Source organism: Lissotriton helveticus, chromosome 6, assembly GCF_964261635.1.
Source record: "Lissotriton helveticus chromosome 6, aLisHel1.1, whole genome shotgun sequence".
NCBI classification, from domain to species: domain Eukaryota; kingdom Metazoa; phylum Chordata; class Amphibia; order Caudata; family Salamandridae; genus Lissotriton; species Lissotriton helveticus.
The window spans coordinates 877203789-877221140 of record NC_136067.1 but is presented as its reverse complement, the minus strand read 5'-3'; the positions used below and the strand labels follow the sequence as shown (position 1 = coordinate 877221140).

Here is a 17352-nt window from a genome sequence, read left to right as displayed (position 1 = left end):
AGCACAAATGTAACTCTCATCTTGGGGTCGATGCATTAATGACAACTGTTTCCTGAGTGATTGAGACCTGAAAAGGCAACTAGGTTAAAGGATTTCCTGTCTATCTTTACAAAGAAGTCGATTTAGGTCAATAGCGCTGAATTCCCTCGTTCTTCACAAAAGGTTTCTGTTGCGGGTCCTGCTGTTGTAGGAATGGGTTTACAACCTACCTGCAGGGAAAAATGAGTGTGATATAGATTGACATGACTGCTGCCTTTTACCATCTGCTTCTTCCAACTTCCTTGTATTCCTTTGATAGAATTAGCATTTTTTGCTTGTACTTATCGACTACCAACTTTCTTTTCTTGACAATTGCCCCAGACATGTTAATGTATGTAGACAAGCTCACAAGATGGTTCCTCGTGTTAAATCAAAAGCACTGTGCATGCAGAATGTGCAGGAGAGACAGCATTGATGAAAGTGTCATTTGGTCAGAGAGCACTGTTACCAGCTAATCACCCAATTATGGGTTACCATAATGACATAGCCAGGCAGATAAGAATCCACTGAGGTCATGCATTTTGCAGGGACCGGGGGCAGATCTGAACTTGATTAGCACTGGTCATTTCCCACAAAGCAGAGATATTTTCTGTTTCTTGACAAATGCAAAGTGGACGGGCCTGGCTTAATCAACATATATTGGTTACGCTTTCTGGGGGAGCTTTGAGTAGTTTGAACCAGTCACCTTGAGACAACCACGGAGGGTTATAGCGATGTGGTCTCTATAAAATTAATTACAACATAAAATATGCATGATCTAGAGCAATTGCGGTACAAAAGGGGGTGGTGATGGACAGAGCATCAGAACCAATCAAACACTCACACCCAGTCAAAAGATCTGGGTTTGATCCATCACCGTTCTTTAGCCCACTCTGCCACCCCAGTTCAGACATGGCTATATGCAAATCAGTCTGACCCTGTGCCTCATGGGAACAGTCCAGCCCGAACTGCCAAGCTATGCCTTCCCTGGACCGGAAACAAGCTTCCGAGGACCGGTTTCTGGCATTCCAGCCGTCTTCAGCCCAGCTTGCTTGAATCCAGTGGCAAAGTGAGCAAGGGACTCACGTCTGAGCATACCCTGCCACACTTATGGCGGCCAAAGAGGTACAAAATGGGGTGGTGATGGACGGAGCATCAGAAACAATCAAACACTCACACCCAGTCAAAAGATCTGGGTTTGATCCATCACCGTTCTTTAACCCACTCTGCCACCCCAGTTCAGACATGGCTATATGCAAATCAGTCTGACCCTGTGCCTCATGGGAACAGTCCAGCCCGAACTGCCAAGCCATGCCTTCCCTGGACCGGAAACAAGCTTCCGAGGACCGGTTTCTGGCATTCCAGCCGTCTTCAGCCCAGCTTGCTTGAATCCAGTGGCAAAGTGAGCAAGGGACTCACGTCTGAGCATACCCTGCCACACTTATGGCGGCCAAAGTGGTACAAAAGGGGGGGGTGATGGACGGAGCGTCAGAACCAATCAAACACTCACACCCAGTCAAAAGATCTCCACACCACTGGAGTCAAGCTATGAAGGCTGATGAAGGCTGATAGCCAGAAACCGGTCCTTGGATGCTTGATTCCGGTCTGGGAAAGACATGGCTTGGTAGTTCGGACTGGACTGTTCCCATGAGGCAAAGGGTCAGAGCTGATTTGCATATAGCCAGTGTCTAACCCAGGGTGGTGTGGAGTGCAAAAAAATGATGGATTTAGGCCCAGATCCTTGTACTGGGGTGAATGTATGGCATTGTTCTACATTCTGTCCATCAACTGTGTTTTTTGCTAGAGCAATTGCAGCAAAAAGGTGGTATTATCTGAAAATAATGCTTTCTGAGTAATTTGTTGATGCAGCATAAATCCAGAATTGGCTTTCATCATTAAGTATTTTTTGTTTTGAATAGAAAGTACCTGAAATATACTCTGGGGTTTCTTTGGTGCGTCAATACAATTCCTATGGCTATCCTAAATAGCCCATAAGGACATTGTTTCCAGCTGCTGGAGAGAGTTTTCCAACACTTCTTTAGAGGAATCGTTTTAGGGTGTCATTCTGTACCTCTGCTTTGCGGATTACAATAATTTCTTCTACTCAGATAGCCTGATCACTTCTAGTTCTCCGTCTGTTGCCTCTCCCTTTAATTATGTGTGGGGTACGTGTCTTAGTACTTGAAAGTATAATAGGAGAATGAGACACTGCATGGAACTGGGTTTCTTCCTCAAGCTCACTGAGAGGAACTGTTCCACCATCTATGCAGAGATCTTAGCATGTTATCTTTCGGTCTGCAATATCTTTTCAGTCTTTTGTATGCAATGGCAGATCCAAAATAGACGTTTTGAAATTTTCAATAACAAGACAATTGTCACTACCAGATCACGGAGTCCTTGCCAGCAGAGATTCATAATGGTAATTAAAAGAACCGCAGATGTATAATTTAAGCAGTTCTGTAAAAAGGCTTGTGTTTAGATTCAGATCTTTTTATTGAACGCATTCGAAAATGAAAAGTGAATTCTGCACAAACAAAGATAACAGTCTATCGCAGTAAGACTCCATTCATTTAGATAAAAAAGCCAGTTATTCTGTACAATAATATTTCTCAGGCAAAAGGATTCAGTAATTTACCCTATCCATTCTGAAACAAGCATTTACAATGCAATGGTCTCGGCTTTGCTAAAGTTAGAGCTATTAGCATTTTTTTCATTTTTTGTTTTTTTTAAAAACATAAATAAATGGTATTGTCATTTACAATGGCAATAGGTGAGCATTAGAGAGTAGCAGAGAGTATTAGCGGACACAGAGCCACACACACCCACACAGAGAGACACACACACACACACACACACACACATTGCCACACAAACACACACAGAGCCACACACACACACACACACAGAGCCACACATACACACACACAGAGCCACACACACACAGAGAGCCACACACACACACAGAGCCACACACACACACACAGAGCCACACCCACACACACAGAGCCACACACACACACACACACACACAGAGCCACACACACACACAGAGCCACACACACACACACAGAGCCACACACACAGAGAGAGCCACACACACACAGAGCACACAAATGTTTATATCTACCCTTTTGTTGAAAACAAAACAAACAAGCATTTGCAATGGAATAGGTCTCGCATTAGGAAAGTTTGAGCTATTGGTCTTGTAAATGACACATTTTTTATTTATGTGTTCGTTTTGAAAATAGCGAAATTAATAGCTTTGTCATTTACAATGCCAATACTTTTAACTTTTGCAAATGTGACACCTATAGCATTTGTAATGCAACATGTTTTGTATTTACGTGACTTAGATGTATTGATATTACAAAGAACAATGGCTTTTAATTTTTTTAAATAATTAATACTTAAAAAAAGTTATTGTAATTTATAATGGCAATAGCTTAAACTTTTGTAAATAACTTTTGTGAAGATTATGTTCAGTGTATTTTATTGTGATGAAAATCCAAGAACAGAAGTGAAATATTAACATCTTTTTGTGACATTTGTAATAAAGCTTGAAACATTGAGAGAACATATTTGAACCAGTTGTTGTTGAATTGTTGCACAGATTGATGCTCTGGTGGCGCTGAGTGATGTTGTGGTGGCGACGAGTGATGCTGTGGCATTCAGTGATGCTGTGGTAGCGCATAGTGATGTTGTGGTGCCCCTGAGTGATGCTGTGGTGGTGCGATGGTGCGATAGATAGAGTGAGGGCGATAGATAGACAGAGGGAGGGCGATAGATAGATAGAGTGAGGGCGATAGATAGATAGAGTGAGGGCGATAGATAGATAAATAGAGTGAGGGCGATAGATAGATAAATAGAGTGGGGGTGATAGATAGACAGAGTGAGGGCGATCGATAGATAGATAGAGTGATGCCGATAGATAGAGTGAGTGCGATAGACAGACAGATAGAGGGAGGGCGATAGAGTGAGGGCGATAGATAGAGTGAGAGCAATAGATAGTTAGAGTGAGAGCGATAGAGTGAGGGCGATAGATAGATAGATAGTTAGAGGGCAATAGATAGATAGAGGGCGATAGACAGATAGAGTGAGGGCAATAGATAGCTAGATAGCTAGCTAGATAGATAGAGTGAGGGTGATAGATAGAGTGAGGGTGATAGCTAGAGTGAGGGCGATAGATAGGGTGATAGATAGATAGTTAGATGGAGTGAGGCCGATAGATAGATAGATTGATAGATAGAGAGTGAGGGCGATAGATAGATAGAGTGAGGGTAGTAGAAAGATAGATAGAGTGAGGGCGATAGATAGAGTGAGGGCGATACATAGATAGATTGGAGGGTGGAGTTGGAGTTAGAGGGTGGAGTTGGAGGGTGGAGTCGGAGTTGGTGGGTGGAGTTGGAGGGTGGAGTTTGAGGGCGGAGGGTGGAGTTTGAGGGTGGAGTGTGGAGTTTGAGGGTGGCGGGTGGAGTTGGAGGGTGGAGTTGGTGGGTTGAGTTGGAGGGTGAAGTTGGAGGGTGGAGTTGGAGGGTGGAGTTGGAGGCGGGAGTGTGGAGTTTGAGGTTGGAGGGTGGAGTTGGAGGGTGGAGTCGGAGGGTGGAGTCGGAGGGTGGAGTCAGAGGGAGGAGTTTGAGGGTGGAGTTTGAGGGTGGAGGGTGGAGTTTGAGGGTGGAGTTTGAGGGTGGCGGGTGGAGTTGGAGGGTGGAGTCGGAGTTGGTGGGTGGAGTTGGTGGGTGGAGTTGGAGGGTGGAGTTGGAGGGTGAAGTTTGAGGGTGGCGGGTGGAGTTGGAGGGTGGAGTCGGAGTTGGTGGGTGGAGTTGGTGGGTGGAGTTTGAGGGTGGAGGGTGGAGTCTAGGGTGGCGGGTGGAGTTGGAGGGTGGATTCGGAGTTGGTGGGTGGAGTTGGTGGGTGGAGTTTGAGGGTGGAGTTGGAGGGTGGAGAACGATCTAGGCAGCATATTTGTATTTTAAAATATATAGGAGTTTGACTTTTCAATGAAAACATGCATACACTTTCTCCACCATGAAGCTCGTCGCAACTTATGAACGGAGGAGTGTGAGACACCGTGTGAGCGTGTGCACCTTCCCCGTGTGATCTTCGTTCCCCAAGCATAGCTCTGCAGACACGCACCGTCCCGTCTGAAGACTGTGCCCGGCTCTCAAGGTGAAATGTGCACCCTGAGGCATCACTGTGGACAGCCCGCAGTTATCAACAAATGCCCAAAGTGGAGCAGTTCAGGCGGACCCACCAATCAGATAGGCGATCCGCCGGTGAGTTTGTGCAATCCCCGGCCCGCAGCCCGCGAGTAATTGAGGCAGTCTCAAACTACTTCTCCCACAGCCTCCCAGTGTGCACAATCAGGAAGCGTTACCTGGGAAGCGGTGGCGGTGCTGGACGAGGCTCCTTCCCCTCCGGTCATGCTCCGGCCTTCGGTGCAACTCTCCCTGTCCCGGCCAAAGCCGGTGAAGCCGTCGGGGTAAAGCCAATGGGAGCGCGGCACACAGGTGATGTCTCTGAAGTCCTGGAGAGCTGCAGCCAATCCTGGCGCAGCCCTCCGATGACGCGGCAGGAATCGCTGAAACTTTGAGCCAACCACAGCGCGGCACGGAGGTGACGTAGGTGGAGCAGGCAACGGCCTCCCGAGTTTCCCGGGCCGCTATCGGTGCTTCTAACGGCGACCCTGATGCACTCTCACATGGCGGTGAAGTTGGGGGCAAGTTCACACACTGTAAGAACCTCGGGCCAGCAGCGGTGATCTTATCAGGTACAGCGCTTTCCCTGCAGCGCTTCCCAGTTCCATAGACGCAGACTCCACCCTCCCTCCGCGCGCGCGTGTGCCTGCGTGTGTGTGCCTGCAAGTTGCATGCGGGACTATGCATGCGAAGTATCAACACACGTAAAGGCATTTTAAATTAAATGAGAAGCAGAAGTTGAATCTGTCGTACTTTAAACCAAAAGTATGCACACACGCTGAAATCGGAAACGGCCCTGCGCGACCGCCCAGCAGCATGTGAGACAGGAGATGTGCACGGCGCCGGTCTGGGCGTGCACGTCCACGAAGTGAAATCGCCGAGGGCTTGCGCCTGCACATCCCCTATCCAACATTCCCGGCAAGTCGACAACAATAGGTCATTCGCTGGATGTAGCGCTTCGCGCTGCTAACACCAGCAAGACCTAAAAAGCGAATCACTTGTGGTCTGAAAGAGAGATATCTTTCAGTCTCTGTCAATGCCTAAGGCCAGATGGATAGGAGGGAGGTAAAACGTATTTACGCAAATATGAATGATCTGCAGTGTTAAGTCCTCCCTTACCTCTCTTCCCGGGGCCTGCGCAGTTTTAAGGCTGAAGGGTTGGTCGAGGACGGCCACGCCAGCAGCTGACTGGAAGTAAACACTGCGGCTGTCAGAGCTCTCGTTCTCTCACAGGTACTGGCTGGAACGTCTCTTGGGCAAGTCCTTGGTCCGGCTTTCACTTCACTTCACTTTACTCGCTTCCTGTTGCTGTGGGTTTCTCGGCTGCACCTGGTCTAGCAGCTCCAAAGGCCGACTAACACTGCGATAAGGGAGAACTGAAAGAAGAAAACAAGCGCACGCCGCCACACGCACTCACAGCGCTTGTCGGCTGGCGAGTGCACAGGTCCTGTAGCGAGGGAAGCTGACGCCGCGCGCGCACTCCCAGCGCTAGTCGGCGCGCGGCCAGCTCCTGTGCCGAGCTCAACGCGAGGGAGGCTGGCCGGCGTTGCGCGCGCTAACAGCGCTTGTCGGCGCGCGAGACCTAACAACGAGATCTTCAATGCTCCCTCAGATCAAAGAAAGTCATTATCACAGCATGCCGACAGGCGCCCCACAGTGATAACTAATAGCACCTCTCCCGGAAAGGACCTATAATTAACACAGCAGGTCTTCCAGAGAGGAGCACTCTAATTCAATAAACGCGCAAAAGCTGTTCATGTGAAGCACGTTCACAGACCAGAATCTTCTCGTGGGAAGCGCGTTCACACAATTTGCTACCTCGTACTTTTTGTTTGCTTTCGATACTTGCACAAGTGCCACCATTGCCTATGTAACGTTTCTTCTTGTGTTTGAGCGTCCTCCATGTATTGCAGCATTATACCTCTACTTATACTTTGTACGCTTTTGTGACCTGCACACATGTCACTTTTTCCTCCTGTAATGCACCGTTTGCTACCACTTGTACTTTGTTCACTCACGATTGTCACTTTTGCCTCATGTAATGTAACTTTTGAAATTTGTTCACTTGTATTGTTCTCTTATATCAGTTCTGTTCCTTTTGTAAAGCGCTCTGACACCTTCGGATAAAGTCCGCGCTATATTAAAACGCATTAAGAAAAAAATCTGAAAAAAAACCAAGAATACAATGGGCACCTTGCTGCTTCAATGGGGAGGGGTGGGAGAGACGGGCACGCATTGTGGGCGTGCACATTTCCGTGGTCTGCGGGTCGAGCCCAGTGGCGGCGCCCGCAGGCTTCACCGTGCTGAGGTCGGTGTGTGCTGCGCAGCTCGTGCGGCCCAGGGAGGAGGCCGCCGGGACAGGGACACATGGCGTGCCGTGGTTTGCAGAGGACTCGGAGGTGGGAGCCGCAGAGGTACTGCTACGGTGGTCGGGGGTGTTGTGGGGGATGCCGGGGTGTACTGTAGTGGTGGGGGAGGAGCGCTTTGCTGCGCGTGATGGGCCGTCAACAGAGGCTGCTGTGTCGTAGAGAGGAATTTAAGAGATTCTGCTGTTGGGATGCGGCGGTGGGGGGGGGGCTCATCCTCAGCGCGAGAGTGGTGGAGAGTGCCACCATTGCCTATGTAACGTTTGTTCTTGTATTTGAGTGTCCTCCATTTATTGCAGTATTACACCTCTACTTGTAGTTTGTACGCTTTTGTAACCAGCACACATGTCAGTTTTCCCTCCTGTAATGCACCGTTAGCTTTCTCTTGTACTTTGTTCACTCACGATTGTGACTTTTGCCTCATGTAATGTAACGTTTGCTTTTATAATTTGTTCACTTCTAATGTTCTCTTATATCAGTCCTGTTCCTTTTGTGAAGGGCTCTGACACCTTCTGGTAAAGTCGGCGCTATATAAAAACGCATAAATGAAGTAATAAATATAATTAAATGGGGCATGGTGGTGTGGGACGGGACAGTGGTGGGTGCGGATATGGGCAGTGGCGCTATCGGGCACCGGAGGTAAATGTAGAGTGAAGCTTCTGCCACATGGCGCCGCCCACGCACGCTTTGTGGCAGGCACGTCTCACGTGCGCGTCCACAAATCAGAATCTGCAAGAATCTGCGCGTGCCCCGGTCTGTCTCCCTTGAGAGGCATCTCAACAACAATAGGTCTCGAGAGCGAGACCTAAAAAATAAAACAATTCTCCATGCATAATTATTCACCATTTGCTGTTGTGTATAAAGATGACTCCTGCTTCTAACAGAATACAGCTCGATTTTTCCAGGAGGCCTCTGATGTGATGTAAGATGTAACTGCTATTTAAACGCTCAGGGTGCAGCATAACCAGGCGGGACAGAATAAGAAAATCTGAATGAATGATGGACGAATGTTCTCCATTTTTAAAAAAACCTTATTTAGCTGCTCAAAGGGACACATTTCAGGAACGAGAACCCAGCATGACTGCCCGGTGTGACTGGACTAATGTGCCCCGGTCCCACTCCCACGAGCCTCCAACAAATGAGCAGATAATGTTTAAGTACCGGCGGGGCATGGACAAGTGTACCCCTTTGCCCCAACATGTGAAGGCCTGGGCAGGTGAATGTTGCGAGTGTGGGTGGGCCACGATACACAACTCTGAAATGAAATCTAAAACCCGCCTCCTACCTCATAGTCTTGTCCAACACAAGTCTGAGTGCGACTCCAGCTCGTAAGTGGAGAAAAGACACCACTCTGCTAGACACAGGCACGCTAGGTAAAGCAAAGCAAACCTGCCGCCGGCCTCCTGAATGGCCTGCTCTGCAGCCTAGAAGGCCAATTACCCTGTATGCTGTGCTCACAGGAAAGCATGCCTTTACAGTAAACAACAACGATGATGAGTTCCAAAAGACATTGTGGACGTGGTCTTGATTATTGATTAACGTGTCATATTAGGATAAGTTAGTGGAAACTATTTCCTGGCAATGTCGCTGCAAATATATTTTCGGTTTGAAAAATACAGTAAAACAGATTGTACGAGACGTCCGCTGCACAAGGAAGAAAAGACGTGCGACGGGGAAGATGCAGCATGCCTAGGAGCAGCTTCAGTTTGACAGCTGAGAACAGTCCGTGGAAGCAGAGACGGATGTTGTCAATGACGGAGGCGGTAAGGTGGGAGGCGATACTCGGTGGCGCCCATAGCTCGTCCACGGATTCAAATTTGTTGTGCAGCCACAAGCCGGTGTTGCTCTCCCTCATCGACGCCATCTTGGAAAAAGGCAGACATTCTCTGCAGGCATTTTATGACGCTACCTAAAACAACAACACGGCGGCTAGGATGGGAGCCAGGACCCCTGGGTAGTGCGATTCTCCGTATGCCAACATGGCGGCGCCCGGTAGGGGACCATTCTCTTCCGTACAATCGACACCACATACATCGTGAACGTTTTCATCACATGGCCTGCGCATCTGCACGTCACCGTCGCGAGTATCAGTCATATTAAAATCAGGCAACTGTCACAAACGTACGTTTGTGTTTTGTGTTCCTAACAATTACACAATTAGAGCAGTCAACTGGCCTTTCTTTTTGTTTGTCCCGCATTAGGGTTGGCTGTCCAGATGCTCGCACTCAGCTGGATGCTTTTTGCGGGAGGTCCCAAAGTACTACTAATCCATGCATAACCTTCCCGCCGACTGCCCAAAGCATTGTTATTGTTGTTATTAGTAGTAGTACTATGTTTTTCTGATAACAAAGCACTGGTGGAATCTTAAACAAGCGAGCTCCGCCATGACACCACCATGTTTCTCCGAGGCGAAGCAGGAATGCCTCGGAGAAATGCAGCGTCATTTTGGGATTCGGGGCCTGTTTTTCTTTCTCTCCTCTTCCCATTGGCTGGAAGGTAAAATTCCAGCCAATGGGAAGAGGAGAGAAAGAAAGTAAAAAACACCCCCCCGAATCCCAAAAAGACGAGGCTTAAACGGAGTGATGCCCCTCTCCTCCAATGGCTGGCCTCCGTTTAGGAAGCCAGCCAATGGAGAAGAGGGGCGGGTTCAAGTCCCCATACTAACAAACATAAAATCTTGCCAGCGAGACTGCGCAAGTGCAGCCTTCGCTAGGCCAAGACCTACAAAGGGGTAGAAAAGACATCTGGAATCAACAAAATAGTGCAATCCAAAGAAATGCACAGGGTCTTACTATTGCTTTTGGTAACAGTTTGAACCATTAACATGCCACACATATCCTCACCTTCCTAATTTGGGGGGTAACATCAGACTAGTCTCAGAGCCACAACGTCTCGGGCGCCAAATAAGCTTTAGGTAGAGTCCAGTATATCACTGGCTGAACATCACAATCCTCTCTGGACAATAATTAATCCCTTGCCATCACATGATTACGTAAAATGGAGAGTTTCTTCCCTCTCTCACCCTCAGTCTTGTCAGCATGGACAGGGGAGCCATAGGCCCATGAGCGGCCATCTCTTTTTTAATGGCTTGCAGATCTTGTCTACACATAAAGACAGCAAGGCTGAGTTTCAGAAAAATATAAAATCCTGTATCATTAACTCCAAAATCTTCCCTTTCTTGGCATGCATGCATGTGATCATTTCCTAATGCACCAAGTCCATCAGTTGAGCCAACACTATCCTCATTCAAGTACCTTTGCTCATCAATTTCTTATTTGGTAATTGGGAGGATATATTAATTGACACCTTGGTCCCTGGATCATCCACCAGAAACATGTCCCTGACTTCAAATCACTTGACTATGACATGCCAGGAAAGCCCAGGATGGAAATCTTCTTAGATTTAGTTCCATGCTCCAAGAGTTTACCTTGGGAACCTCCTTCCCTATTGACGCACATACACAATAGTCAAATTTACAGTGTCTCTGGTTGGTTTCTTCCTGGGTGGTCACCGACGTTTCCACAGAGACTGTTCATTGGTTCTAGGACCCATTGTCTCTCTCTGCACTCACAATACAACCCTTTCAACAACCTCTGCTAAATTCGGCCCTCAGTAAGAAGAAAAACCCTTCTAGGCCTTGGTCCCACACTGTTTATTCTTTTAGGGGCCATTGCCGAACCAAAACTAATTAGTAATGCTTCACCCAGCACAAGTGAGCTCTAGATTAGTCATCACTGAGCAAATGCGAACTCCAGTACCCACAATCAAACTCTAACCTGCCTTCCTTCACTTTGTCTCTCTCTCCCTCGCCTCAGTGCCTCATCGTTTCAGCCCTTCCAAACATCCCCGATATCCCATTCTCCTGAGGGCATATCACACACTGCCAAAGCTCTATGCTATTTTCCTTTACGTAGAAGTGCAGACAGACCCAAGAGATCAGGCCACTTCAGTCTGTATGTATATATGGATTTATATTGTTATATTCCATATAGGTACCCTCTATACGTGCAGGTAAAGCACTGCAACCTTTCACCTATATCCTTCCCTACATTTCATATGTAACAGTTCATAAGGACTGACCTTTTGCCTAGATACAACACTGCATTCAGAACACAGGTTTTTCCCTAGTTCGATACTCATACATTATGCATGAGGTTTCTTGGAAGCACAGCAGGAATCACAGCAGGATGAGCATCTCCAGTATAATATCTATGTTAAAGTTCAAGCCCAACGTCATCCTTTAGGCCGACACAGTAACACAGCAAGGTAGGACCCGTGGGGAGACCTGTGGGTATATATACATCATGTTTTGCTTAGACAGAGAGAGGAGACAGTGACTTCCCGGCTGACACTGACCAGAGACGCTGAGGTTCCTGCATGCTGACGCTCCAGCTAGCTGTGGTCTAACATCCCTTGCGGGGTGTCCAACTCGAGACCAGGAAGGCGTCCCATATTCTCTCCTTACTCAGGTAATGGGGTTGACTAGACCTTGGAGGGATTCTTGGCATAGTGCATAACACATAACACCTACACCGATGCTAAGTACATTTAGGTACATCTAGTTAGGGAGGCATCGTAGGAGTACGCACTTTCTTATTATGTGTTTCATGTACTTGTATATATCCATGATAACTGCTAAATGGTAGAACTGTACCATCCATTTACCAGGGGCGGCCTTAGACATGTGCAAGCTGTGCACCTGCACATTGCCACCAAACCCCAGGGGCCGCCAAGCCAATATATATCCTTAATATAATAATCCTCTGAGGATGGATACATATTTGCGTTGTGGCCCCTGGCAAGGATTTGGCGGCCTCCGGCTCTGTTCCACTTCCAAACACCCTAACCCCCCCTCTTCACTGGCCTCCGCGCCTGCCTTCCTAGGGCCCCGCCCGGACCCCCTCTTCCGGGGCCCCCTACCTACGCTCCCTGCCCAGGGCCGCCATGAGCCTTGAGCCGCCTCTGCCTTTACTTTCGTAATACTGCTACGTATATATCTCTGCTACTGTCTAATGGTTATTACAGCAAATCTATTCTACACTAGAATAAGAACTGTTCAATAAAACCTTATTGAAACGCCCAATTCGGTGTATCTCTGAGACAAACTAAGTGAGCACGAGTGACTGAGCGAAAAGTAGTATATTGTTTCCACGATCCTGGGGGATCAGGAGTGTCATGTTCTGAGGTTGCCAGAAACTATTCTCTCCCCGATAAGAGGTGATTCTAGTGGCACTGTGAGCTAGCTAATGATAACAGGCTAGCATATCCTGTGGGGGTGCTCGGAACCAGTCTGCCACCAAACCCACAGTTTGTTATACGGAAAGCGCAGATCCTGTATAGGTAATATAGGAACTAAATGACATGGGGCCGCCAACGTTGGTTGGGTACTTATTTAACAGTAGAATCTGAGTAGTTCAGTCGTGCTGTTCTCAGAGACCCCAACTCACAAAACACCAGAGACGTCTGGAGTGGGTGAGCACTAACTCCGCCACAGCTGAGTAGGCAAAACATCCTTTTTATTAGCTGGTGGTTATTCAAGCTTGAAGGACACAGTGTTCCTAAAATTGTGCATAAAAACATTATCTTAGTTCCCTTGAACAAACTTCTTCTTTACAAAAATGACTGAGGACAGAGATAACCCAGTAGTAGATCTACACGTCTCAACCGGAGAAGAAGATGCAAACGCAATAAAAATTGCACCAAAATTCTGAAATACAGTCACCCAGAGACTGATAGAAAATTGTTTATCAGCCAGGGGTGGCTTAGTAGTTTCCGTGATTGAGGCACACGAATCAGACAAAAGAGAGATATTATATTTGTGGGTTACATTCCCAGCAGTATATGCGAGAGCACAGACATTTCACTATTATACAGAAGGAGATGCACCAGTGGAATATAGTCAGTTCGAGGACAGAGATTGCACTCACGTACCAGGAACACTTATACTGGGATAAGGGCGCCCTACTCAATTTAAGGAGAAGAGTAAGATTAGGCCCACTCGTCAGAGAAGGGGCAACATGGCCAATATTAGCGGCTTACACACCACATCCTGACATTGAAACAATGCCACAAGGATACTTACTCATCCAACACAAAGATTTAATTAAAATGTACAGAAACATGACAGAATTCGTCAAGAGGACTTTCACAGTCCAACCAGCAACAGTTGCAACAAATGGTACTCATTCACAGGGTACAGCAACTAAAATCAAACCACAAACATTAATAAGCAGTAATGGGCAAAATGACCACAAAACACAAACAAATGCCATTCTGGGTAGCTCAGAAAATAACACAGTTAGAAGCAATATTCCCGAGTACTACTCCATATGAAAAACACAGAGTGATGACACCACAAGTAGAGGATTATACCACCTGGGGTGCAGTCTTTGCTGCCATATATACCAGAACTCATGGTATTCCTTTGTTGGCAGTGATAACCGATGTATTAAGACAAATACAGAACGAGTACGGGGCAGAGCCTGCTCTGAACTCAGGGATGAAGTTACTAGGTAACTATGCCCAGGTACCAGCCATAATTTTAGCGAATATAAAAGGGGAAGCAGCGTCAGTGGCTATCCGCCAATGCCTTAGGGAGTTTAGTCCTTTAGAACATGAACTACCGAAAATAATTGAAACTGCGTATGCAGAATTAGGCAGAGACAGTTTGGGTGGGAAAGCTTTAAAACCACAGCTAATGGGCAGTCCTGAAAAGGATACTACCAAGCAGACACCTGCTTCTTCTAAAAAAAAAGTGGGACAATAAAAAGCAACAAACATATAAGGGAAACAGATCTCAATCCTGAGGTAGATCTCCTCCCCAGGAGCCCTCTGAAAAGAGGAATAATCTCAGGAATAGGGAGAAGGTTAGGAAACCTGACAGGTATCAGGATACTAATACACTTCCTCTCGTTCCTTTCAGGGTTCATCGAAAAACTTTGAGAGGGAAGGACAGACAGAAAGACAAAAAGAGTGTACAAAGTCCAGAGACAAGCAGCACGCTCAAGATTACACTTCCAAAAAAGAAGAGAAGCCAAAGCAAAAGCCACAGTTCAAAAAGAAGAAGGTTGCAGGTCTAAAGATCAGACATGCCCAGAATTCTGAAGGCTCGACTACTGAAAGGAGAATGGGCTCTGACGATGCTAGACAGTGCAGCAGAGATAACAATAGCTCGCCAGAACCTGATGGAATTTCTGGTGACAGCAGACTTGAATGATTATATCACAGTGGAAACACCTGATACTAGGGTAAATGTCCCACATAAATTGTATGAAATAACGCTCAAAATGGAGGGGGACAAGTGTAGAAAAGTTAGACGTCTCTTTTGGGACAACCTTACTTTTGGCTATGACATTCTGTTAGCTGAACACGATTGGCCGCCTGCCTTGTCATGGATTACCCAAGAGGGGAAACGGTAATTATGCCAGCATTCTCAGATCATATTCCCAGGCACTTGCAATACACATATGCACGGGAGTGGGCAGTAGCCAAAGCTCTAGCATTATATAAAAACCATGTTGGATGGGATGAGGATTCAACCCACCACATAATTCCTATAAAAAACACTCCTACTGCACAGAGGCAGTATCCAATAAAGCAAGAAGCTAAAAAACAGGTCAGAGAGATCTTAGATCAACTTGAATACCAGGGGGTGATTGAAACATGCACCTTTCAAATGAACAACTCTTTGTTCCCAGTCATGAAACCCGACAATTTATTTAGTTTAGTTTTAGATTACAGACATTTAAACACTTCCACTTAGACATTTTCAGTTCAGCACAGTGCCGCATTAATGAATAACATAGTGCAGAAAAATACAAAAATGTCAAAGAGGGTCATAAGAGCCAATTAATCACAATGCAAAATTCAGTATATGTTTCAATGAGTACTCCCTAATGTAACCCAGTAGTGGTGAGACATTTAACCAGAGAAACAAGCATTCAACCCTCCCAATTGCTATGCAGTTTAAAATGGTTTAAGAACATAAATTACTTCCTAAGTTTACTACACAAGAGAATAGGGCATAAAAGCACAAGGTAATATTACACTATCATTAATAGACACATTTTTCAGTTGGACAAAAGTATACAGAGGCTGGGATCTGTATTTCACGAAATGAGTTCAAATGAAAAGTTGGGTTAGAAAAATAATCAAATGCTGCGAAGATGCTGAGAAGAATCAGAGTTGGCCAATGACAATTTCAAATTCTGTCCAAGTAGTCAGTTATAAGAGATTCGTAATCAAACCATAGAGAATTTATAGTCCACCTGTGAGGAACAGTGCAAGATGTACACACAGTGAAAACCAGGAGCTATTTTCAAAAAGTTTAAAAGTGTAAGACAATATAACTTGGCGAGGATAAGGACTTCAAAAAATGTCTTTTCAAAGTTCAAGAAATTTGAAATGTAGAGTAAATAGCATCATTCATTATCTGCGTTATTTTTGTACCCTTGATAGAGAAATGGATAGCATTCACTCTGAAATGCTCTAATGTTTTGGTAACCTAGGTTCTCACATTCTATTGTTTTATTTACAGCTTCAGCCAGGTAACTTTGAACATAATCCAACAAGATACACACAATCAAGTTCAGCAGGATATTCCCACACCGTTTAAAATACAGTGGTATGTGCAGGGGCTGGCTATATACCAGGAAGATAAACCCAAAAAGTACCTGAGATTTTCTGTCCATTTCAACTCCATGTCACGGGCTATTTTATCTATTTTAAATTTCTCTTCTTCACGTGTGTGAGAAAGTATTGCTTCATGTTGCTGTCTCTCTTGTTCTAATTCTTTCTGTATGAGAAAACACAGACATCTGTAAAGGAGTCCATATCAGGCGCTTTCCTAGGAATAATCATTTGTGGGATTAGAGATAAAAAAAGGCTTTTCTTTAAAAAAGTCGAATTCCCGCATGACCACCACCCGAATCATTTGCACATGCTAAAATATAAAGAATAACAGGTCAGTAACATAAACTCCATGCCCAAACAGGCTGTAGATCACAGAAAGTGAAAATCCCCCATTTTCCAAAGACGCAAGTTACTGTTTCTGAGACAGAAAGACATTTGATGGCGAGATGACTAAGTAATATGGAAAGGGACACTGGCTTAATCAAGAGCACATCCGGTTGGGAGGTCAGCCCCAGCTTGGACCGGTGAGAAAGTGAGGTAGAAAATCACGGGTAGTGATACAAGACTATCTGTAGAAATGTCAGCTTAGACTTCTGCTTGGAATTGGCCTTCCCTTAAAAAGGAGAAACTGATCTACAAGGTGCTGCAAGAGGTGGGGAAGTGGGTTGAACAAATAGGCCTCATGGTCTTTTTCTGTTTGTGTCACTTACGGTGCATTGATAAACCTCTACGGCCTGGCAGTTTCCCATCTCAAAGGGTGGGTAAACCACTAGGATGACGCAGAAATAATTTTAAGGCTGTTAAAAACAGATGTGCCAGCACCATATTTGTACAGTACATGGACTGCGCGCATTTACACTTTTGTATATCCCCTGTTTTCCGTCAAATGGTCTCAGGAACTATTTATTTTCAACGTAACAAATTCCTATGCGAGACCACTGCCCTGTTCCTTTTTTTATCTTATTTTAGTTTTTTTTGTTTTCTTTTTCGCTCTCCTCTGCAACTTAGGAACTTATGCACAACATTCCTGCTTTAAGCCATGTGCTTAATCTCAAGAACCATTTGAAACATCTGGTCTGCAGAAACTCAGCATATTTATTCCTTGCAACAGTCACCCAGTGTACACTTCACTTAGGCACTGT

General features: G+C 45.9%; 1 protein-coding gene across 5 annotated transcripts in view; it reads right to left on the bottom strand.

Annotated features, from left to right (window-relative positions):
* Positions 1-17352, bottom strand: part of FAM184A (family with sequence similarity 184 member A) — a 572845-nt gene that overhangs the window by 196930 nt on the left and 358563 nt on the right. For all 5 annotated transcript variants that reach the window (XM_078648472.1, XM_078648471.1, XM_078648473.1 and 2 more), the window contains exon 8: positions 16252-16373. In XM_078648472.1, the coding sequence (XP_078504598.1) occupies positions 16252-16373 (122 nt within the window). The remainder of the gene's footprint in view (positions 1-16251; positions 16374-17352) is intronic.